The sequence below is a fragment of the Peromyscus maniculatus genome, chromosome 8, assembly GCF_049852395.1.
Source record: "Peromyscus maniculatus bairdii isolate BWxNUB_F1_BW_parent chromosome 8, HU_Pman_BW_mat_3.1, whole genome shotgun sequence".
NCBI classification, from domain to species: Eukaryota; Metazoa; Chordata; class Mammalia; order Rodentia; family Cricetidae; genus Peromyscus; species Peromyscus maniculatus.
Window position 1 is genome coordinate 94,350,315 of NC_134859.1, and position 24,301 is coordinate 94,374,615.

The window sequence follows — 24,301 nt, forward strand, 5'->3', positions numbered from 1 at the left end:
ATCTAACAACTCCACTCCTGGGTATACCACTAGGAAGTAAAACCCTGGGCCTACAGAAGTACTTGGGACAGAAAACTGGTGAGATGGCTCAAGGGTAAAGGCTTTGCTATCAAGTGTATGTGAGGTTCTGAGTTTGATCCCTGGAACCCACAAAACAAATAAATAAATTAATTAATGTTTAAAAAAAAATCAAAAAATTAGCTGGTTATGGTGGCGCCTTTAATCCCAGCACTCAGGAGGCAGAAGTAGGAAGATTTCTGTATATTCCAGGCCAGCCTGTTCTACATAATGAGTTCCAGGCCAATCAGAGTTACACAGTGAGTCTCTTTCTCAAAAAACAAAACAAACAAGAAACAAATCCTAAAACTGAAAGTGTTAGTGTTCATAACAGTTAGAAAGCAGAAACAGCCCAATTACTCACTGATCAATGACTGGGCAGATGCATTGTGGCCCTACCAATATAGTGGAGTATTCTTTGAAATACACTGCAATGTGGATGAACCTTGAAAACATCACACTGGATTAAAGGAGGTCAAGAGACTGCCTAATTTCATTCAAATGAAATGTCTAAAACAGACAAATCCACTAAGAATATACTGATGGGTTGGGATCAGAAAGCAACTTTCTTTGGCATGATGAAAATGTCCTCAAATTGTCATAAATGCTTACCAAGTCTGTGAACAACGACAGCCCTGACAGCTTACTGAGGTGAATAACCCACTACACCATTTACGCTCTTAGGAGACGGTGCGGTACCTTGCTGATGAACCTGCTCCATGGCACTCTCATCACCCGCCCCACCACACTGGACCCTGCTTACCTTGGTCCTTCTTCTCAGACACCTTAGATAGTTCCATTGCACTTTCATCTGCTCCGGCTGCAGCTTCTGCATCTTTTGCCTCACCTTTCTCAGAATCACATTCTGTCTTCATTTTTTTTGGACTTCGTGGACTTTTTCTTTTATCTGATTCATCCTTATTTTCATCTGTATTATTTTTGGCTAAAAAGAATCACATGTATGGCCATAGATGGTCTTAATATTAGAATTTTTAAAATAAGTTTCATTTTTGTTTTTTGTTTGTTTTTGTTTTTCAAGACAGGTTTGTAGCTCTGGCTGTCATGGAATTCACTCTGTAGACCAGGCTGGCCTCAAACTCAGAGATCTGCCTGCCTCTGCCTCTGAATTCTGGAATTCCTCTGCTGGAATTCAAGGCATGTGTGACCACCACCCAGCTTATTTTTATTCTTATTTATGTGTGTCTGTGTGTCTTTACACATATCTGTGTGCAGATGCCTGAAGAGGTTAAGAGAGGAAATCAAGATCCCTGCAGTTACAGGGGTTCGTAAGCTACCGAATGTGGGTTCTAGGAACCAAACTCTGGTTCTCTACAAGTGCTCTTAACCTCTGAGCCACCACTAGAGCACGACAGCCTCCTAATCGAAGAACTGAAGATAGCGCGTTTATAGAAAACCACCAAGTACTATCCAATAAGCATATTTCATTATGTCTAATTAAAAACCAAACCCAAATGAAGTACCATATACCTTCTTACATTTAAGTTGATGTCAAGTCCTGAGGGGCACTCAAGACACAATATACACAAAAGGGAGGCATTTTTGAGTTCTATGACTCCAAATGTTCTCATCTGTCATGGAAGTCTCTGTTCACTTCCCTTCTAGGTTTCTAGGTGTAATAGTACTGAAAATGTCAACTAGTGCTGAATATAAGGTCTTGGGGCAGGTGGAACCAAAAGAATCCAGATTTTGAAAAAAATTACATGGCTGAATATTTAAAAAAATTATTTTCTCTCATTTTTTCTTTAACTAAAATCCTACATATCAAAGCCTTATAAAGGTAATTTAAAAATCTTTAGAGTTTCTGGGGCTAAAGAGCTAGCTTAGCTGGTTAACAGCATTTGTGAGTTTTGCAGAGGACCTGGGTTCAGTTCCCAACACCCACAGCCATCTCTAACTTCAGGGCCAGGGGACTGAATGTCCTCTTTGTGGCTTCTGTGGGCCATGTATGTGTCACACATAGATACACGAAGGCAAACACTCATAAACATAAAATATAAATAACCTTAAATAAAAAAATTTAGAACTTGTAAATTAGTAAATCACAACAGTATTTTCCACATGCTATTAAAAATTTCATAAGGATACATTTATCTGAAATAAGATCAACATGCTTTGAAATTCTAAGAACTAATACCAATTAGAAGTGGTTCTATCAACAAGCCAACCATCAGCACTGGGAACGTTAAGGATCTCCTATCAGCTGTATGTACTACCCAGTAGCCTACTCACCTCCTACCAGGGGCTTCCTGTAGTTCACATTGGTATTGCCTGGTAATTTGGGAAGAAACCTATAAACGTGTGTTTTACTAATCCAGCTCCAGCCGCCGTACCCTGTCACTCTGTACTCCTCTCCTTTTTGTTTCCAAACCTGGAGAAATAAAATCACAACGGTTAAACAAGGTATTCATGTACTTGCCGCACACAGGCTAAGAATTAAGCAAGCTGGAACAGAGGTGGCAGAGTGGGAGGCATGCGCAGGCACACCTGCCTGGTGTCCCGAGTTCCATGCCCAGGACCCACTGGGTGAGAACAGGAGAACCAACTCCTGCCAATTAGGCTGTGACCTCCCTATGTGCATGTGCTCTGACACTCACAGAAATAGATAAAAGCACAATCATCAAAAGAATCAGGCAAATTCATTACATTTAGCAAGCAGTTTCCAGTAGGAATCTAAAGATTTATGTAAGAACACAACACTCCTACTAAATTTAACAATGTTTTTATTTTTATAACTAGTTTCAACAAACTGGTCTCAAATCCTAAGAGAAACCAAGCTCACAAAATGACAAGATGTGCTCACACCACCTTGTTAATTGAAGACTGTGACAAGGTAAAGTGAACGAGGGCATTGCCAACTCCGCATACACCCGCAGAGACGGCACACACGGGGCAGACCCCAGTGCCAGTTACCTGATGCTTCACTGGAAACGTGTATTTCACCCAGGTGGCCTGCTGCATGGTCTCCTCCTCCTCCTGTTTCTTCTCCTTCTTTTTAACCTTCTCTTTTTCTTCCCTTTCAATTGATGTCATCCTATGTAACCTGAGAATACACGGATTACAAAAAATTACATTTAATTTTGAAAAACAAAAAAAGATATGAATGTAATGCTGAAAACTAGGAAGAAAACCAGAGAGTGCTTAGTTAGAACCCTACACCTAGACACTCCCAACAGACAAAAATAAGTAGGTGTAGCATTCCCTAAGAGGAGAGCTCAGAGCAGAAAACAAACAATAGAAAGGAATAGCCTTTCCAAACAGGTCCCTAAAGAAACACTAGTGTTTTATTCTTGTAATGTCTCATGCACAAGCCACCACTACGGACACCCATGAGGAACCCACTCTAATAGAACTGACACCACACAAACAACTCAGACTCTGACTTTTAACCAGCAAATACAAACATTAGGAGACCTTTCAGGCCAGACACTTTTTTCCGCTTTAGGTGCTGGGGATTAAAGCACAGGGCCTTGGGTATTCTAGGCAAGCACTGTACCACTAAGTTTTTCCATATCACAACACAATTTTGTAATTAATAAAATTCATGTGCAGTAGCAGAAGCCCTTTATCTCAGCACACGGGAGGCTAAAGCAGTATCTTGAATCTTGAGTTTGAGGGCACACAGGGCTGGGTTATCCACTGAGGTGCCTGCCATCTCAAAGGAACCAACAAGGAAGCAGGCAGTCACTCTTCTTCCCACTATACTAAGAAGGCTTGCTGCCGTTCTTTCTTATCAACCTCAGCCTACACTTTCATACACTGCTCTCTAGGGTCCTCACAAATTGCTGGGCAGGGTGCCAGGGGATGCCTGTTCCCCGTCTCAGAACTAGGGAGTAAAGCAGGGTTACAGCCACAGCGAGACACAGCCTCAGGCACAGGAGCAGGGGAGGCCGCCACCAGCAGTTTCCACTGCGTCCGTTTGCATTTCAGAGGGCCAGCTCCAGCTCAGACACTGAGCCATCACTTTGACAAAGCAGATCCCTCTGCTGACAGTGACCAGGCGCCAGCTTGCACCCTCGGTTTCAGTCCACAGCCAACAGATCCTTTCTCACCACCAAATACAAAAGCTTCACTTTGCTTTGGTATAGTTCATTGTGATGTGTGCTGACCCTAAGTAAAATTCTATTGTTCTGGCCACCACCACCCAAGTCTGTATGGGGGAAGGCAGCTATACAAGTTCAGTCCTGTCTGTCGGGCAGAAAGCCCTGGACACTCAAGAGAGCCCCATCAGGATGGGACCATGTGAGCCAGCTGTCATTCTACACTACGCTGGGCTGACAGATTTTCCTTTCACCTCTGCATAGTCACCTGAGAGCCAGACATGAGAATGAACTGTCAGCTCCACACCCTAATCCCAGGTAGTGCCCATGACTCTGTGCTGCGGTATTACTGCAGCTATAACACACAACACTGTGTGTCTTTCATCCTGAACATAGGGAGTAGCCCTCCACCGTCCTCCTCAGTGATGGGATGGCGGAGAGCACAAGCTCCTGTACTTGAAATGCTGACGAAATGAAGTGAGCACAAGGCACACCCCGGCCTGTTGCCAATCACAAACCAACTGCTGCCCATCCCTTTGGAGCTGAGGAGCCAAACTGGGAGGGAGACAGGACCATTCCCCTGACTGCTAATTAGGAGAGAAGTCACCATTCCCTGTCTGCTAGCCTTTCACGTGGATTTCCTGCACAACGCCTGTCCAGTCCTTTGTCTCACATGTGCTGGACTATTAGTCCTTTGCCTTTATAAAAGGTCTTTGTCAAGTGAGGACATTTCCATTTGTGGTGCAAAGATTTCCCCTCTATTTTCCATCTCTCTTTTGAATTTGATTACAATAATGGTTTTCCACTTAGAATTTTAAATATGTGTGTCCAATTTCCTCCTCCATGGCACCTGGAGGTTCTGTTTAAAGAGAAAAGTATCAGAACAAAAATACAAATTAATTCATATTTTGTCTTTCTTCTATTAGCATTGTGGTTTGGTTTAGTTGTTTTTAATCTTCATCAATTTGATCTTTGGCTCAGGAAACATGTCCTCTTTGCTCAATGACATGCAGCTCCACGGCGGAGCTGCCAATGTCTTAAGGCGTATATGAGAACTCTCTGAGTGAACTGTACTGCTGCTTCTGACCAAGAAGTGTTGACAGCTTCAATGTTTTGTTATATTTTTTGAGACAAGGTTTATGTATTCGTAGCTACATGTAGCTCAGGCTGGCCTCGATCTTAATTCTCCACCCTCTACTATGTAAGAGATTAAATTCAAGGCTTGTGCACCTCAATCTAATACCTATTCTTTGTTTGTTTGTTTGTTTTTGTTTGTTTGTTTTGGTTTTTTCGAGACAGAGTTTCCCTGTGTAGCTTTGCGCCTTTCCTGGAACTCACTCTGTAGACCAGGCTGGCCGGGAACTCACAGAGATCTGCCTGGCTCTGCCTCCCGAGTGCTGGGATTAAAGGCATGCGCCACCACCGCCCGGCCCTAATACCTATTTTTTAATGAATATTTATTTATTTTATTACTTACTTAATGTGATCTTTGGTGTGAGAGCATGTGTTTGTTTATATGCACTTAACATCTGCAGGGACCCACAGAGGCCAGAAGAATACACCGGGTCCCTGGAGTTAGAGACAGTTGTTAGTCATCACCTGAGTGCTAGGAACTGAACTCAAGTCTTCTGGAAGAGCAACCAGTGCTCTTAACTACGAAGCCATCATTTCAAACCCTGTTTTTGTTGTTTGCTTCCTGAGAGGGGATCTTATATATCCCACGACGGCCTCAAGTTTCAGGCTAAAACTGTCCTTGTATTCCTGATCTACCTGCCTCCATGTCCCAAGTACTGAGATTGAAGCATGTGGCACCATGGCTGACTTGTCACTTTCTGAGCTAGGATCTTACTAAGCTCAGGTCATCAGGGTTGGCAGGAGCCTCTACTCACTAGACCCAAGATGTTAAAAGAGTATTTTATTCAGTTGTGTGCGTGTGTGTGTACACATACATGTGTGTTTGGATTATGAGTGCCTGAGTGTGTAGGCCATCAGGGTGAGCTCTCAGACCTTACCAGAGAAGTATTTCTGTGCAGTGGATAGGGCAGTTAACTCAGACATTCATAGCTGGTCACATACAGAGAACACATGTCTGTGCACTGCTCAGTCACAAATGGCACATCTGTATCGATTCACTTCCCCAGCACAAAAGAGGGCAAGAAAGATGCTAAGTACTAGAGGTCGGGGAGGACTAGACCCGAACAGCATCTTCTAGACACAGCAAGATCACTGCACTCATGAAACTACAGCAGTGATGACTTTCAACATCTGAGCACAGAGACTTTCCGGCCTTTCCCCCAAATCCCTGATCCCCACGTCCCAGACAGGGTCTTACCATGTAGCCTTCACTGGCCTGGACCTTGCTGTGTAGACCAGGATGGCCTCAAATTCACAAAACTCTGCCTACCTCCACCCCACAAGCATGGAGAGTACACCCAATTCAGTGTGTCCTAACTTACAGAGTTTTAGTACTTTAGTTTAGTACAGTGTTTTTCTATATAAAACTTTCAATTTCTTACCAAATTCTACCCCCAAAACACACAAGTGAAATTTTATAGTAACAGGACAAAAACTGACATCACCCAGAGACTTATTCTACTTCTCTTTTGCTTTTTGTTTTTGTTTTGTAGCCCAGGCTGGCCTCAAACTCAGAGATCCACCTGCCTCTGCCTCCCAAGTGCTGGGATTAAGGGTGTGTGGCACCACTGCCTGGCACTTTTTTGGTTTTAATTGCTTGGTTTGGGGACAGCCTTGTTTCTGTAGTCCAGGCCTCAAACTCAAGGTGACCCTGCTTCCCCAAGTGCTCCCATTACAGATATGAGCCACTATACTGAGCTTTAAATGTGTTTTATTTACTTACACATTCCTGTTTTGAAAATGAGGGGTTCTACCACTGGAGTGACCCAGCAGGAGGGCAGAGAGTTAGATTGACTCTTCGGGGTTCAAAGGTTACTAAGTAAGTGAGACACATTTGCAACACTACTTTTGATTGTTTGTTTGTTTAGACAGCATCCTGCAACTTGTGACCCTCTTACCTCAGCCTCAGTGCTGGAGTTAAAGGAATATGCAACCGCAACTTGCATTAACTACATAAATACATACATATGTTTATTTATTTATAGCTTCAAATTCTGGGAAAAGTCTTGTGCATATAGTCCAGTCCTTGTAATAATTTTTAAAACTTTTTGTTTATTTTCTAAGGTGTGTGTGTCTGTGGACTCAGGTATGCTTGGGCATGTACATGCATCTGGAGGCTGGAGGCAGACACAAGGGATCTAACACCTTATTTGTTTTTTAAGGACAGGGCCTCTCAACGAACCATTGTTTCAGCTAGACTGGCAGGTCAGAGAGCCTTCATAATTGGTCTATTTCCCAAATATCTGACTCCTAGCAGTGGGCTTCCAGGTGTGTGCCACCTCAACTGGAGGTGTGTGTGCTGGGCAGTGAACCTGAGTCCCCTGAAGGGCGGCGAGTGCTCTTGCCCAGACTTCTGCTGCTTGCTCTGCTTGCTCGAGTACACACCTCTGAGTCTGCTTGGTAGCTATGTGGTCTTTGGGCAGACAAGTAAGTGTACAAAGAAGCCTGATCCTTAGCATAGTGTTGGCAACATTCTGCAATAAATGCTTCAAAATTGTGACTTCTTGTGGCTGGAGATGGCTCAGCAGTTAAGAGCAATGGCTGCTCTTGCAAAGACCCTGGTTTGGTTCCCAGAACCCACAAAGCTAACAATCTGTAAATCCAGCTCCAGGGGGTTCTAACATCCTCTTCTGGCCTCTGCAGACACCAGGAATCCACATGATGAACAAACACACATCTAAGCAAAGCAGACACAGACATAGAGACACACACTCTTTCATTCTGTCAAAAATGTTTTCACTTGTAATATCTTTTAATACGCATGTGGAACTGACAAGATGGCTCGGGGGTAAAGTCACCTGTCAAGAATAAACTTCTCTCCATCTATTCATACCCATGGCATGCACAAGTCCACACACATATACACATAATAAATAAATAAAATTTTAAAATACTAAAAAGTATATTTGATCTCATTTCATCTTCATTACAGTCTTGCATTCTGGGAATTAATGGAGGTTGGGAAGAGATAGTTAGTCTTTACTGTGACCTCTTGGGCTTTTCCATGATCATTAATCATCTAGCATTTCAGAAGTATCCAATACCCATCAATCCCAAAGCTCAGAATTCACTCACCTGGTGTGTCCTAAAGACTCCCGCCATATTGGCAGCATCACAACAGGCTTAACAGCACACTCCAAAATTGCAAGAGCCAATGCAAACTCTCTGGGTTTACTACACATCTGAACGGCCTTGATCCAATTAGCCCTGCATTGCAGAAGGGAAAAATCATTTCATTCCACTGTTCTTAACTGAAAACACGATACCCATAGTCTACCATGACTCAGCTTCACAGCTCCAATGAGAAAGTGGTCTACGTGGCAGGAATATGTACACAGGCACACTGGGGGTGCCTAGCTCAGAGAACTGGAGATTTTATCCACCAGGAGTAACTCCAGCCATCACTCAGTCCTCTCAATTCCTTGACCTACAATATTCTTTACCTTTGGTCTCCACTTGACTCCAGGGATAAAATTCTGATACCCAAAGTTATCCTTGGATCCATTTTTAGGTAATTAGCATTTTTACAGCAACAGAAGAACTGTAGTTTCCTTTACCTGTGTGAAGCCCAATTGGGATGAAGAAAGGATGAAGGGATGTTGCTTTCTAGCTGCGTGATGGTGAGTCTCAGCGTAGATATGGTAAGGACTTTGGAGCCATGAACAGATCCATTCCATTTGAACTCCCCGGCTGGAGTGAGACAGAATTTATGTGCCAGGTGCCTCCTCTTGTCATGGTCTTCCCTGTGCTGGTGCTTATTCAGGGCAAAGGAGTTGGTAGAGTACTGATTGTGATAGACGCGATACTTCCCTTCTTGTCCCAGCTTAAAATAATTGTTGATGCTCCCTTTCATGACCACTTCCTTTTTGGTGCTCAACCGTGAAACTTCTCCTTGGGAGTTAACTACCAGCACCTGATGAGGGAAAAAAAGCTGTATTTGTGCCAAAGACGAAAATTTTGACTGACCAACTCTCTTTCAATAATTGTAATCAATTGTTCCTAACAATAGACATCTTATGACCAAGAGGTTGAAGTTGAAAAAAAAACGTGTGTGTGTGTGTGTGTGTGTGTGTGTGTGTGTGTGTGTGTGTGTGTGTGTGGTTACTTAAAAAGAAGAAAAGGAAAAAAAAAGCAGCTAAATTGAAAGTAAAGTTGGAGCTGGGCTGGGTGTCTATAGTGCCAACACTCAGAAGGCTGAGGCAGGAAGACTGAATTCAAGCCTCAGGCAGGGCTACACAGCAAAACTGTCTCAGAGCAGGGAACAGTAAGTAAAGACACTTGCCACACAAGTCTCGTGACCCAGCTTTAATCCCCGGATACCACAAAATGGTGGAATGAGAGAATTAACTCCACAAAGCTGTCTTTTGACACCCCTCATTAATCTGGGCGTTTGGTACACACATATATTTTTGAGTTTGAGGCCAACCTAGTCTACAAAGGGCTACACAGAGAAACCTTGCTTCAAAAAACAAACAAATAAAAGCAAAAGCTGGTCATTTATAACTAAATAAGGAAGACTTGACTGCAGAAAGAAGAGAGGCCTTGAGGACTAGGTTAGACACCACTGGGAATGGTCATGAATCTTAGTGCATGCTACCAGTCTATCAAACTCCCATCCCATCCCACCCCCGGGTTTCTCTGTGTAACAGCCCTGGCTGTCCTGGGTCTCACTTTGTAGACCAGGCTAGCCTCAAACTCACTGAGATCCGCCTGCCTCTGCCTCCTGAGTGCTGGGATCAAAGGTGTGCACCACCACCGCCCGGCTCAGTCTATCAAATTCTAACACATAGTTTAACAGAATAGGAGAGTACTACACACAATGATCTCTAAAAAAATAAATGGCTCAAAATCCTCTACTGCTGCTCTTTTCATTATACCAACTTTAGTTGCTATGGGGCTTGAGGTCTTTAAATTACTGTTTCCAAGAAGCCAGGCTCAGTCTTTCAGTGGACCATAAAATCAATACTGTTTATTTTTCTCCGCTAATGTAGAGGTGATGGGAGGAGGTATCAGGAGTTTAGACAGGGTCTTGTTATACAGCACGAGTTGGCCTGGTACTCAACAGTAGTACGGGCTTGCCTCAAACTGGCTACACTCTTCCCTGTTTCTGCTTCTTTAATGGTTTCACTCCTGCTTAACTACCCAGTAAATAATCACCCGAGAGACACAGCTATCATCATTCTGTGCCACAGCTGATCATGAGTAGAGATGTTCAGTGTCAGTTTCGATCATGCAGACAGCTCACTCTGCTCTACCAAGAGCTACAAGAGACAACGGTTCTTCTCAAGTGGTCACAGGAAATGGGCTACAGGTGGTCATGGTGGTGCACGCCTTTAATCCCAGCACTGGGAAGGCAGAGGCAGGTGGGTCTCTGCCTGAATTTGAGGCCAGCCTTGTCTATGTACCAAGGTCCAGGTCAGCCAGAGCTACACAGTAAGACATTATTTTAAAAAGGGGGGAGGGGGGAACTAACAAAGAATTGTATGAAATAAAGCTGACTCTAACATCATCTGCTCACTACTGAATTTCTAATAAATGAACTAAATTTTGGTGTATAAATTTATTTGCCATAATACAAGACTAACAGTTTTGCTCTTGGTACCCACTACAAGAAAGAAAACACAGCTGGGCGGTGTTGGTGCATGCTTTTAATCCCAGCACTCAGGAGGCAGAGGCAGGCGGATCTCTGTGAGTTCGAGGCCAGCCTCGTCTACAGAGCAAGAGCCAGGAAAGGCGCAAAGCTACACAGAACCCTGTCTCGAAAAACAAAAACAGGAAGGAAGGAAGGAAGGAAGGAAGGAAGGAAGGAAGGAAGGAAGGAAGGAAGGAAGGAAGGAAGGAAGGAAGGAAGGAAGGAAGGAAGGAAGGAAACACAATTCAAAACTAGGTCAATAAATTTCCTGTTCCTTTTCTAAAGACTTTAGGGTGCATTCCCGTTCTAATTATTTGTTTAATGTGTGTTTGACTGAGTGTTGGCACATGAGTGCAGGTGCCTTGGAGGCCACAGGCATCAGCTCAGATCCCTTGGAGCTGGAGTTACCAGTTGGGAGGTGACCACTGCAAGAGCAGCCAGTGCTCTGCACCTCTGAACCACCTCACCTCTCCTGTCCACAGCTCTAATTATGCACAGTGCACAGAACTCTGTCTTCAACACAACACACCTCTTTGCCCTCCTTAAACAGTTTATTTGCTTCATGGGCTGCGGCTGCCACCTGCTGACTCTTCAGCTGACTGAGTTTGCTATCTGGGTTCCGCAATCTGGTGATGATGCGGGTGGAAGCGGTCGTCCCTCGGCCAGCTCCAGGGGACTCGGCCATCTCTCCGTTAGACTTCTCCAATCTGAAATCACCTGTGAGCAAATGAAAACGTCACAGTGATTGCTGACAGGGAGGAAGCAACTAAGGGTGCCTTACTTATTCAACACTTACATACCATATATATTTCATGTCCAAGAACACTAAGCAGATTAAGTCCTTCCATAGGCAAAGCAAATGTCATCAATTCTTGAATGCTTTCCTCAAGAGGAAACATCAAAAGTAAAAATGCTGTGTGTCATTCATTATTCTGCCGAAAACAGTGTTACCTGTTTTGAAACTCATCTACTGGAGAGGAGTGGCCTCCAAAAACTTGCAAGTAACAAACATAACAACTCAAATGCATACAAAAATGATGCCTTGTATAACTAATGTGGATTTGTGTATTAAAAGGATAGTTAGTTTTAGAAAAATTTCCCATTTAAGTAGTAATAGTCTTGAATTTTAAAAGTGCCAACTGAATTTTTCTTTAAGAGAAGTTACATAATTATTTGTGAAAACTCATTACAACAATTATTTTTTTTAACATAATAAGGATCTATCAACATCTGCTTTATGACTTCATTTTTGACGGTGATGGACTGAATGTCCAGAAACAATTTCTGCTTTCTATATGCGCAAATTTCACATTGGATAATGAACATACATACCCAGTCATTCATCATTGTACATTTTCCATTGGCCAGAAAATTGAACAAGACCTGATTTTTAATTTAAAGCTTAAAAAAAGAAATTAAACAGTGTAGCATTGGTAAGTCCAAGGATGGGAATTTATCGTATTATATATATTGGTATTTTAGGCAAGTAGAGACACATGCAGATGGAGAAACTAGCTGTTCATTTCAAGGGAGTATTTACCACTGGCTGGCTCAATCTGTTCCCTACCTGTCCTCCTCTCTGGAGGGGATGTTCTGCCCACGTTAACTGTGTAGCAGTAACAGGATAATAGGTCAAGGGTCCTGCCACTGGAAGCAACTACAGCACCCAGACAGAACCAGACAGAACACTCCACCAGCCCATTAGCTAACTCTACCAGCCCGTTATCATCCTACTCCATTTTTTGGCTTTTAAATTTGGCTTCTCCTCTCTTCCACGGGACTGAATCGAGAGCCTTGCACATGCGGAGCACATGTTCTTGCACTGGGCTGAACCCTCACCCGACCATTCTGGTTTTTCTATTAGTAAGCAGGAAGAGTGTAAATTAGGGGCTGTAACTTTCACCTCTACAGTAGAAAGACTGCCGCTTGCAGGGAACAAAAATCCCCCAACACTCCGGAGCAGATATGACAAGAGGAAGTTGAGGAAGACGTCTTGCTAACCTTCTTAGCTTCCTGACCCTGACAGTACACCTGGGACTTTCATCAGCCCTAGACGTACGTTCCTGTCAACGCCATTAATAAAATTTCATCTATGTTTTAAGCAAGGTAGATTTCTGTCAATAGCAGTAAATCCTCAATAATCCAACAAGTATTTTAAGACTTGGCCTACAAAACACACCACTGAGTAAGTCGAGATAGATCAAGGGCTGAGTATCTTGCCAGGCCAGGCTGAAAAGCCAGTAATCCAGGACAGTGATATCTGCTCTTAGCCTCCATGTGCTGAAGCTTTAACGCCAAGGCGCTGAACTCTTGGGACCACTTATTATATCCTGCAATAGACTTTACAGATACTGTCTGGTTTAGGCTGAACTTGCTGAAAACAGAGAAAGAAGAGCAAGGGCTTTCTGAAAGAAGCCCCTCAGTGTACGGCTGCAATTCAATGCTGCTCAGAATCAACCTTCTGCAAAAGCTAGTTTAGCAAAAATACAAGCAAGGAACAACTTCATCTGCAAGGGTCAGCGCTGAAGGTCCTCATGGAACACACTCTGTTGTCATTAAGAAGTCAATCTAGACAGGCAGCCTGGTGACAAAACAAACATCTGCTCTAAACCAGGCCCTCTGGTGAGCATAGGCAAAGGGCAAAGGCTACTGGACCACCAAACAAAATGACAAAGCAGAAGGGCTCCTGTCCATGGAGCTTGAAGCAAGTTCCTGCGTATTAGGTACCAGTGGGAATGCCGACAAATGATAAGGGAATGTTATACAGACATAGGGAGTGTGGGCAGAGAACGCTCCAACTCTGCCAGGCTGCTGTGTATGATTGTTCAGCCAACAGCAATCCCAACAATCCCTACTGTGTAACAGCCAGCAGAAACTAGAGAATGGCCCCCAGAACCTCTCATATGCTTTTCACTTCTCATCTGTTTTCACCATCCCAAATCTGCCAAAATAGACCCTCCATAATCAGGACAATAATGTGCAAACAGCTAAAGTCAGAATTTCATATGGGTTATAAACTAAGATAAGATACACTCAAACCTGTCAAACTTAATGCACAGCACACAGAAATCTTAGACGGGGCCTAAAATATAATTACAGCTATCGGGTACAATTGTGGGCCAAGGGTTTTTGGAAATTTGCAGGTGAGGATGAGATCTATGCACCACGTGAGGCAGAGGCATTGTGAATGGATCTATGGGAACAGACATGAGTGAGCGTGCTGTGCTGACGTACCAAAGGATGGAACTGCAGCTACCTGCTTGCTCCTATCTTTGAACCAGCCCTCGCTCTTTGGAAAATCATTCCTTCCCCATTTCAATCATATACTTTTGTGGAGCCATCAATAATACCTTGCCTGCCCTGGCCACAGGTGTGGAACAATATGATCCAAGATAAGCCACTCAAATTCCTTCCTCAAAGACTTTTGATTTGGAGCAGGAGTAAGGGCTTTGCCTTTGGGCCACAGACCTTGGAAAGACATGAAAACAAATTGCTGGTGCCATCTTACCTGCAACTTGGAAAAAGCCTGTCTGTATTAGGAGAGAATGGTATTATCACACAAATTTAAGTTGGTTGAAAGAGAGAGAGGGGGGGAGAGAGAGACAGAAAGAGAGACAGAGCGGTTGTTAAACCTCTGGGCCCACTTACGAGTCAGGAGAAGCTGGACTTCCCAATTTTATAAGCTAATTAAATTCCCTCTACATTTAAACTATTTGAAGATGGTCTGGTCACTTACAATTGAAAAAGTCCTAAGTAAAACACATCTCCAACCTTATGTCATATTTGAAATTATACTCAAGATAAATTTAAAACAGTGCTACAGACTTATGAGAAATTACTGTAAATATATTTATTTTCATAAGATTGTCTTCCTTAAAAACAAACAAAAAACCCACAACATACAGAGAAAACCCTGCAGAAAGAGATGAAATTTAACGACATAATAATGTAAAAATTTCAGACAGTAGAGAATTAAGCACAAGAAAGTAATATATAAGCACATATATGAAGCAGATATTAATGACCATAATACAAAGGCAATCCAAAAATTTATGCAAATATATCAAAATTCTATAGGAAAATGTGAGCTAAAACAGGAATCATCAAAACACAGATTATTAAACACATGAAAAGAAGCAACCACATTCATAAGCAAAGATATGCACTTATTCCCATGAAATACCTTCTTACCACTGGCAAAAAAGATAAATGGTATTAAATTTAGGTGTGCAAATAGGGAAACATACAAGTTTGGAAATTAGTAGGGTTGTCCCCTTTGGGTGATTAATTAAGCAACAGCTACCATTATCTGGAAGAGGTACCTACCATTTGCCCAGCCAGTCATCTCCTCACTGTTTCCTACACTGCCAGAAACACTTGCAGAATACAGAGACACTTGTGGAGGCCGGTAGAAAGCACCACCGTGGTGATGGCCAAACACCGTGCAGCAGCTAAAAACAATGGTTTAACTCTAACAGAAGAGTCCCTACCATGTGTCACTGAGCGGGGAAAGGAAAAAACAAAACAAGATGCAGAATAACACATGCAGAATGATCCCATTTATATATTAAAAAAAAAAAAAGAAAAAGAAAAAAAGAAAGAAAACCAAAAAAATTGTCAACATACAGATATGAACATAATGGAAAATACAAAATACTGATGGTGGGTATATTTCAGGAGAATAAAAAGGCTTCTATTTTTCTCCTCTTACAGGATTTTTTGTAAAGCAAAAGCAGTGAGCTCGTGTTAATTAAAAATAAAAACAAAAACAAAACAAAACACTAATTCTTTCTAACCCACTAACTTTTATTTAAAAAATTGAAAATGTTTAAAGAAAAAAAAAAAAGAAAAAGAAAAAACTCTCCCCTGAGTGGATGAGCGTGCTCTTACCTATCTCTTCTTGACCAGAGACAGGTGTGTGGGAGTCTCTCTCTCCAAGGTCAGGGTCATCGGCTGCCTTAGCAGAGTCACTCTGGGAGGAAGTGAGTTCACTGCTGCTGTTACTGGTTTCCAGATTAGGCTGGATGGAGGCAGTGGTAGCACTAGTGTTACTGCTGTCACATGTCTTGTTAGAGTCTTCTAGAAAAATAAAATATCTGATTTTTACACTGAAAATCACAACAAAATCTAAACGTCAGCAAAGCACTTGATGGTTGCAGGACTTCATCACGCTGCTGCACGTTACACAGCAAAGCTGATCATGGAGGACTATGAAGGGCCCTGTGTGAGAAGACACTGGTGAGCACTGCCCTACACCTCCTTTAAAACCCTGTCCATCAGCTCACAGGCTCTTTATCATCCCCGGCACAAAGCAGATAACTTCCAATAGTCTAGAGCCAAAGAAAAACAACCAACCCAACTACTGCACACAACTCAGGGCACATCAGATATGGAAGGAGTGGTTTTGAGAGAAAAGCACCCAAAACATGAAGCTTATATTCTCACATTTCAAGAGTTTTCAAAGATCTCTATTAGAAATGGAATTAAAGAGATTCTTTACCTAAGGTTTTCTAAGTGTGCTCACTTGTTCTGAGTAATTCACAGCATCACTAGCAGTTCAATTCCTAACAGTACAGAAGTTGGTACCAGGAAAAAAAGACAGCCAAGGAATTCAGAAAGCAAGTCTGTCAGCATTCTTTGTCCCGATAAGGTACTCTTTCCATCACACTAAGTGAAAGCGACTGACATTGGGTCACACCAACTACATGAACTATGGTAATGGTAAGGAAACAGTGCCCCCATGAAATGCTTTAGACCTCTGACTGAACCCAATGTGATGGGGACCATAGCACAGAGAACAGAGGACAGAGGAATAATCACAAAAGAATGAAAGTTGCCTTTAAACATATGGAAATATGACCACTTCATTCTAGCCGAAAGAAAGCAAACTGAAGCTGTGCTCACACTTGAAATCCCAACAGGCTGAGACAGGAAGACTGTCTGAGTGGCAGGCCAACTTAGGCTCAAAACAAACAACCTAGCAGAACAGAAAGAGCAGCCAGGCGGTGGTGGCACACACCTTTAATCCCAGCACTTACGGAGGCAGAGGCAGGCGGATCTCTCTAAGTTTGAGGCCAGCCTGGTCTACAGAGCAAGTTCCAGGATAGCCAGAGCTACACAGAGAGACCCTGTCTCAACCCCCACCCAAATCAAACCATAACAGAAAAAGGCCTTACAGAAATGATGTCATTATTATCTGCTACTGATACTTGCCAAATTCCAGACACTAAATCCAGATGCTTATGGTAAGTACAAATAATGCTGTCTTTCCAAACACCACCACCCAACTTTGAAGTCTCGCCTTCTTTCATCTGAACCACATGAAATATTGTGGATCTCTGACTGCATCCAATATGGTGGTTAGCATAGCATTTGTCTACTTTAATATTCGAATCCTTTGTTTTTCAGGCTAAATCTGTCATTTTTCCTTTTACCAAACTCCCTGAAAGTGACACTGCTCTCTGTTGAGATGTTATGCCAAGGAAAAATCTTGAAAATGGTTGCATTTTGGGATTAAAATTTCGTATTAAGGCCTGGCAAGCGGGCTCAGCTGGTAAAGGTGCTTCCTGTCCAGCCTAACTATATGAGTTCCATCCCCAGGAACCACATGGTAGAGGGAGAAAACAAACTCCCACAAGTTGTCCTCTGCCCTCCACAAGTCTCTACTAACAGGCATGGCACCTCTGCCCCCACAGCCAATCAATAAGTGAATAAGTAGATAAACGCATTTTCATGTTTCAGTTTTTCCACTGCAGGGCCTTCAGACCAGCTCAGGCTTGGCCCACGCACTGCTCTTGCAGAGGACCTGAGTCTAGTCCTCAGCATCCACATCAGTGGGCTGACAACTGCCGCTACCTCTGGTTTCAGAGATCTGATGCCCTCTTTTGGTTTCCATGGGCACTGCACTCACATCAACACACACTCACTCACTCACTCAAAAAAAACTTCAAAAAAAACCTTTCTACTATAGAAAAGAAATGCCAACCAGAAGAAAGGTAGTATAGCTTGAAAATATTTTTAAATATAATAAACTTCAAAATGATTAAAATATTAATTCAAAAGAAAATATAAAAATTTGGATGCACCTGGTAAAAATGAACTGAAAAAAATGAAGAGAGAAGCTTGGGGTAGCTCAGTGGTAAGCGCTTGCCTGGCATAAGCTCCTGGGCTCAATCCCCTGTACCACCACACAAACCAACCAGACAGTAAGGCACTTTCATAGCAAAGAGTTGCAAATAATTTTAAACATCTTACAATGAAGGAAAAGAAGAGACTTCAATTAGAACAATACAATTCAAAAATTGGACTTAACTGTCTTATGCTGTACCCAACAACAAAGGCATGTGTTTTCACCAATCGTAAATGAGACATAATCAATGTCAAACTCACACTGGGAATATAACTCAGCGGCAAAGTGTTTGCCTCTGACCACAGGCCCTGGGCCCCACACCCATCACACCCTGATTAGTTCTGGGCGACAGAACAGCCAAAGCACAGTAGCTGCAGCTAGTCCTCCAGAGGGACGGACAGACGCACTGACAGCAGACACAGGAGGCCATCAGAGCCCCGACTTCAGAAGCAAAGAAAAATAAAAGGGAAGAAATAAGGAAGACCAGAGTTTAATAAGCCAGAGAAAAGCATGCAGTAGCTGGGTGCAAAGACAGAGAATAACGTCACAGAGCCACCTGCCTCTATGTGAGTTCTGGAGAAGGAACTCATCTGGTCAGGCCAGCCTTGCCCAGCAAGAACCACCAAGCCATCTTCACCAGCCCCAATGTGATCTCTGAAATAGTTTCTCATTGGCATGGGACTCTGGAAGTAGGCTAGACTGACTGGCCAGTCTTCCCAGCACTGAGATTATCCGCCATCATTTATAGATTTATAGATTCTGGGGCAAGAACTCAGGTTCTTTCAATGGATGAATCGTCTCTCCAGCTCAAGGTTACTATGACTGTTAAACTGCATTGATTATTAGTGTGTGCGGGGTGCATGTGTAGGCATGTATGTGCCGCAGGACACATGTTGAGTTCAGATGACAACTTTCAAGAGCTGGTTACTGCTTTCCACCAGAGGTTCCTGGACTTGAACTTAAGTTTGTATGGCAAGTGCTTTTATGCACTGAGCCATCTCACCAGCCCCCAAGATTAATTTGATGAAGATAAAATAATCTTGTTACTAGAGATAGATAAGAACATCAGAAGAAAATATAAGCTAATCTCAATTATGAAAGTAGATACAAAACCCTATCCAAAATATTACAAAATTGGATACAGTAACAGATGAAAAAAGAATCATAACGAAGCTGTACTTAATCAAGGACTATATATTGGACATTCAAACAAACAACAGGAACTTTTGCTTTAGTGAAGACAGCCTTAAGGAAAAAGACTTATGCTCTCCAACAAAGCACACACAAACAGAAAGTGTACAAAGAAAATGACAGGCGCTTCATTAAAGAGGAGAACCAAATGACCTGTGTGTACACACACACACACACACACACACACACACACACACACACACACACACACTGTCCCCAGTCACCTGGTAACTACAGGTACAAACCACAATACAATCCCCCCACATGCCAACTGGAAGGTTCCCCTCTGCTCTTGCCCCACAGGCAAAGAATGATGGACAGTGTTAGCACCACTTAACGGCAATGATGTACAGTAACCAGAGCTCTCACACTGTTAGGACAACTTGCACAAGCCCTTTGGTAAACCTCGGGGACTTTACTTACGATGGCCCCACACTGGAACTATTTAAATAACTACCATCAGAAAGAAGCTGGAGAGAGGACACAGCACTTAAGTCCACTTGTTCTTGCAGAGGATCTGAGTTTGGTTCTCACCACCCACAAGATGGCTGGCATGGGCCTGCAGTTTCGGCTCTTATCCCTTCTGGCCTGAGTTCACAAGGCACCCACACAGGCACTTGCAGATATACATAAAAGGACATAAATCACTAAATGACAACCAATAAAAACGATAAAGTAATCGTGGTACATCTATACAATAGGGTGACAACATACAATGACGCTCTACACAACATTGGGTATTTTTGCTTTTCTGGTATTTTATTAAGAATAAGGGGACTGGAGAGATGGCTCAGAGGTTAAGAGCACTGACTGCTCTTCCAGAGGTCCTGAGTTCAATTCTCAGAAACCACATGGTAGCTCACAACCATCTGTAATGAGATCTGATCCCTCTTCTGTCATGCAGGCACACATGCAACTTACATAAAAATACATGAATAAACAAATTTAAAAAAAAGAATAAAAAATTTTTTTAAATCAGATACCAGCTAGACATGGAGATCCATGCCTTTAATTCTAGCTCTTGGGAGCTAGAGGTGGACAGATCTTTGTGAATAAGAGCAGTCTGGTCTATACATAGCAAGTTCCAGGTCATAAAGACGACATAGTAAGACCCTGTCTCAACAAACAAAATTAGATATTAAAAATTATATTGTATGTATGATTCACATTTTCCCCCTTTTATCTCTTCTTAAAGGAAAATCAGAGGCTGGGAAGGCAGCTCAGCTCTTAAGAGCACTTGATCCTCTTATCAATTCCCACACCCAAATGGTGGCTCACAACCAGCTGAAACTCCAGTTCGGATATCCTCTTCTGACCTCCTAGGGTACCAGGCACACTTATGATACACAGACATACGTGCAGGCAGAATATTTGTACACATGAAATAAGAGAACCATAAAAATTAGAAGAACAAACAAAAAGCCAGTGCGGTGAGGATATTAGAAGGCAGAGCAGTCAGTATCCCTGGCAGGCCTGTTCCCTGTGTCTGCTTTGTAAGCACCCATCACCTACTACTCCAAATCTAGCCCACCCAGAACATCTCTCCACCCAATCTGATAGTATTATTGTATCAAAATGCTTTAATCAAGAAATGCTGTGTCTAAATATATCTGTAAGTTTAGAAAAGAAAACTGAGTGAGATGTTCCCTACAGGGCTGCTATTTTAAATCTGCCTGGAGTAATTCTCCAACCCCAAATCTCTTAACAACCCCAAATCTCATCCGCTGACCAGAGGGAGTGTCAACAGTGAGAAAAGGATTAGTTTGAGGGCTTCGCAAAACATACAGAGTCCTCCCAAGGCCCAGAACAGTAATACAATTACTTGCTGGACAAGTAAGAACAAGGAGAAGCAGAGCCACAGCATACAGCAGCAGGGCATCCTCCCTGGAGGTCAGAAGGGCACTACTAGATCTACTGCTGCTCCCCAGAATGCAGTCATCAAGGACTCCACTCCACTTTGGTCATGGATGTATTCCCACCAGACACTGAGCCTGAAACTTATTATGATATTAACTACTTGATGAAAACAAAAAGTGAAGCCTGGCAAGATGGCTCAGAAGGTAAAGGTGCTTGCTGCCAAGCCTGAGGACCTGCGTTCGATCCCCAGGCAGGAGAAAACAGACTCCAGCAAGTTGTCCTTGGATCTCTACATTCGGCATTACATGGGTGTGTGTGTGTGTGTGCATGTGCACGTGTTCACCCACACTTGCCCACACACAATAAACAAGTGTAAGATAATGTAAAACAGCATACAAAGACTAGACTAGAGGATCTAACAGATCAAACGCCACCAAAGTTGGTTAAAAACAGGTCGGCTATGTCCACCTGAAGCCCGAGTACATCTAAGATTTACATTAAGTACTGATCAATCTAAAGGCACAAAGACTAATTAAAAAGTAACAAACATGCAAGTTTGTTTTACTCAACCTTCAAAACTTTTAGCCCTGAATATGTGAAAATGAGAATAAACCTGACCAAAACCTACAAGTACTCAGTTGTAGAATGAAATCACAGACCTCTGTGCCTTTAGCCCCTTGAGGAAACACTCCCTGGGAAATACTACCTGTCTCGCCGACAGCTCTATTTTCTAAACAATTCTAATTTTAGAAAAGTTGTTGTTAATATTCAGTACCCCACTCTAGCATCTCCTTCTGTGACGGACTTCACATTCCCGCAAGCCTAACCCGTACTGGCTCTCCAGTTCAGTGCCCCACATACTTGAGGAATATTAGATTTCCAACTGCTAAAAACCTAGAGTTTTCTGGGCTAAAGGATTTTTTTTTTCTTAACTTTTTGTGTTTTGATGCAGGGTCTCACTTCGTAACCTGACCAGCCTGGAGCTCACTCCAAGGCCGTGAGTTTCTGCCTACCTCCCCAGCACTGACACTACAGGATGAACCACCACAGCAGGCAAGTGCTGGGCTTCACTGGACTATGGTTTCCAGGGTTCCTACCGCTTAATGAGCCCAGTCTCCCGACAGTGTCCACTGTGTCAGATGTTCTACCGACATCTGGGGTTCATGTCGAGCCTGCACACAACCTAAGCTTTCAGTGGAGTTGTCAGCAAAGCTACTAAAATCCTTCACATTCCAATCAGAAACCTGAGGGCCCTTAAAGGGTTGAATGGCATTGATTTATGGGCACAAGACCTAGACTGCACATCTTCTAAACAGCAGTTCTTCTAACACAGTCGGCACAACTAACACAAAGCAATAACAGAACTGGAAACTTAGAAACAGCAATATTTTTATATATATATAGAAAAGAACCTTTAAGGATTTCCTCCAACTATGACTTACTTTTTGGTGATATTACTGATGTTTATTTTCTGATTTTAACCATCTGACTTATATATGTATGTGATACACACACACACACACACACACACACACACACACACACACACACACACGTTGCTGTAATAAAAATAACTTTGGATTTCTTGAAAAGCAAAAAGTCATTAATTACACATTCTTAGTATGACAACTTACTCCAAGTAAAATTTCCATGTTAAAAAGGTTAAAGTTAGAATTATTGGTTAACATATCAATGCACCTTGTAAAAATGTTGGTGATGATGGAGTCTCTGCTAATATTATGATCTGACATGTAGCACTACATGAGCACATGCAAACAGAAAATTAATGTGTTAGTATATATAATACAGAGCCAGAAGGGCCATGTCACTCAACATGGAGACAGGCATCACTATGTGAGTAACTCAAACCACATCTCTGCCAGGAGGCTCGGGTGACCAGGCATACACGTCATCTACAGACACAGGCATGAGGACTAAGGGAGTTCCAGGCACTAACTGCAAGACCATCTGCCAAACATCAACGTTAGGTGAGAGTTCAGCAATCAGGAATGGCACTGTGAGCAAGCAGCATGGATGAATGCAGACTTTCGGGTTCTAGGTGACATGCAGCTTTTACTGCAAAGGGAAGGGTTCCCCCCATTACAGAGGCATTGGTACACTGCCCTCTGTACCTGGTACATCCGGGGGGAGCTCAGATGCCACCTTCTTCTCTGCCATGTTGCTGCTCTCATGGGTTTCTGAGAGACAGCCCTCGGGGCTCCTCCCTTCACAGGGACTAGTCTCTTCTGGAGAGGCATTAGTTGTGTTGTCCCCAAGATTTGCTGGCACAGAGTTACCTCTATCCCCAACTTCTGTTGGCTCTACAGCAAAACGCACAACAAAACTTTAAAGATATGCTTTAAAATTGCTTTTGGACAAGTGGCCACATTTAATCAACTACTAAAAATCATCAATCACCAAAAAACCTGCTTCTCTTTGATGGCCATTTTAAAGCAATTCATACTCTGCGATAGATAGCTTTGCAATGGGTCATCCAAAGACAAAGAGTGAGATATTAAGAATGTTTTAGTAGTCTTTTAAGAACATATTTGATCACATACCAAAGTGTATATTCTGGTATAAAAAAGTAATTTTTCATCAACAGATTTCAAAGGATGCCAACTTCTTAGGGAATATAAGTATTACATTATTGCAAATCCATCAATACATAAAACTCATCCAATGGCTATGATGTTACAAGGGAGAGACTCTCTTAAATATCTTTAGAAATCAAAAATAGCTGTTTGCCCTAAAAATTTCCATTTCTATTTTGTAAGTAAAATTGGAGGTTTCAAACAAACAGCACTAGTAAACTATTTCTTTTAAACCAAGTAATTCTTTTACCCTCAGGTTTTCCTTGCCCAGGCTCTTCACCCAGGACTTTGTCATCCCTGTCCTTCTCAAGGGACTGGTCCTCCGACTCCTCCTTGCTCTTCTCAGCATCCTTAGAGTTGTCAGCTTCAACCTCACTCTTGTCTTTTTCCGTTTCTTCCGGGCTCGGGTCACAGTCAATATCTTCCCCTCTTTTGATTCTTAAGGAGTCCAAAATTTCTTCTATAATGAAAAACAGATATAATTGTTTTCTTCCCATAATCAAATATAAAATTAGTAACAAATGCCGCTTAGGAATTTTAAAGTTTGCTGGACTTGGTGGTGCACACCTTTAGTCCAAGCACTCAGTGGTCAGAGGCAGGTGGATCTCTAGTACAAAGCCAACTTGGTCAATACAGCAGGTTCCGGGAC

The 24,301-nt window shown here is 42.6% G+C and overlaps 1 protein-coding gene across 16 annotated transcripts in view; it reads right to left on the reverse strand.

Moving 5' to 3' along the window:
• Positions 1-24,301, reverse strand: part of Bptf (bromodomain PHD finger transcription factor) — a 106,540-nt gene that overhangs the window by 42,587 nt on the left and 39,652 nt on the right. For 8 of the 16 annotated variants that reach the window (XM_015994232.3, XM_015994203.3, XM_076543578.1 and 5 more), the window contains exons 4-12: positions 23,903-24,112; positions 23,191-23,379; positions 15,772-15,960; positions 11,411-11,598; positions 8,807-9,162; positions 8,325-8,456; positions 2,989-3,118; positions 2,308-2,446; positions 821-1,000 (exon numbers count right to left, since the gene is read on the reverse strand). In XM_015994232.3, the coding sequence (XP_015849718.2) occupies positions 821-1,000; positions 2,308-2,446; positions 2,989-3,118; positions 8,325-8,456; positions 8,807-9,162; positions 11,411-11,598; positions 15,772-15,960; positions 23,191-23,379; positions 23,903-24,112 (1,713 nt within the window). The remainder of the gene's footprint in view (positions 1-820; positions 1,001-2,307; positions 2,447-2,988; positions 3,119-8,324; positions 8,457-8,806; positions 9,163-11,410; positions 11,599-15,771; positions 15,961-23,190; positions 23,380-23,902; positions 24,113-24,301) is intronic. The other 8 variants (XM_006970487.4, XM_076543583.1, XM_015994226.3 and 5 more) reach the window with 5 other exon arrangements.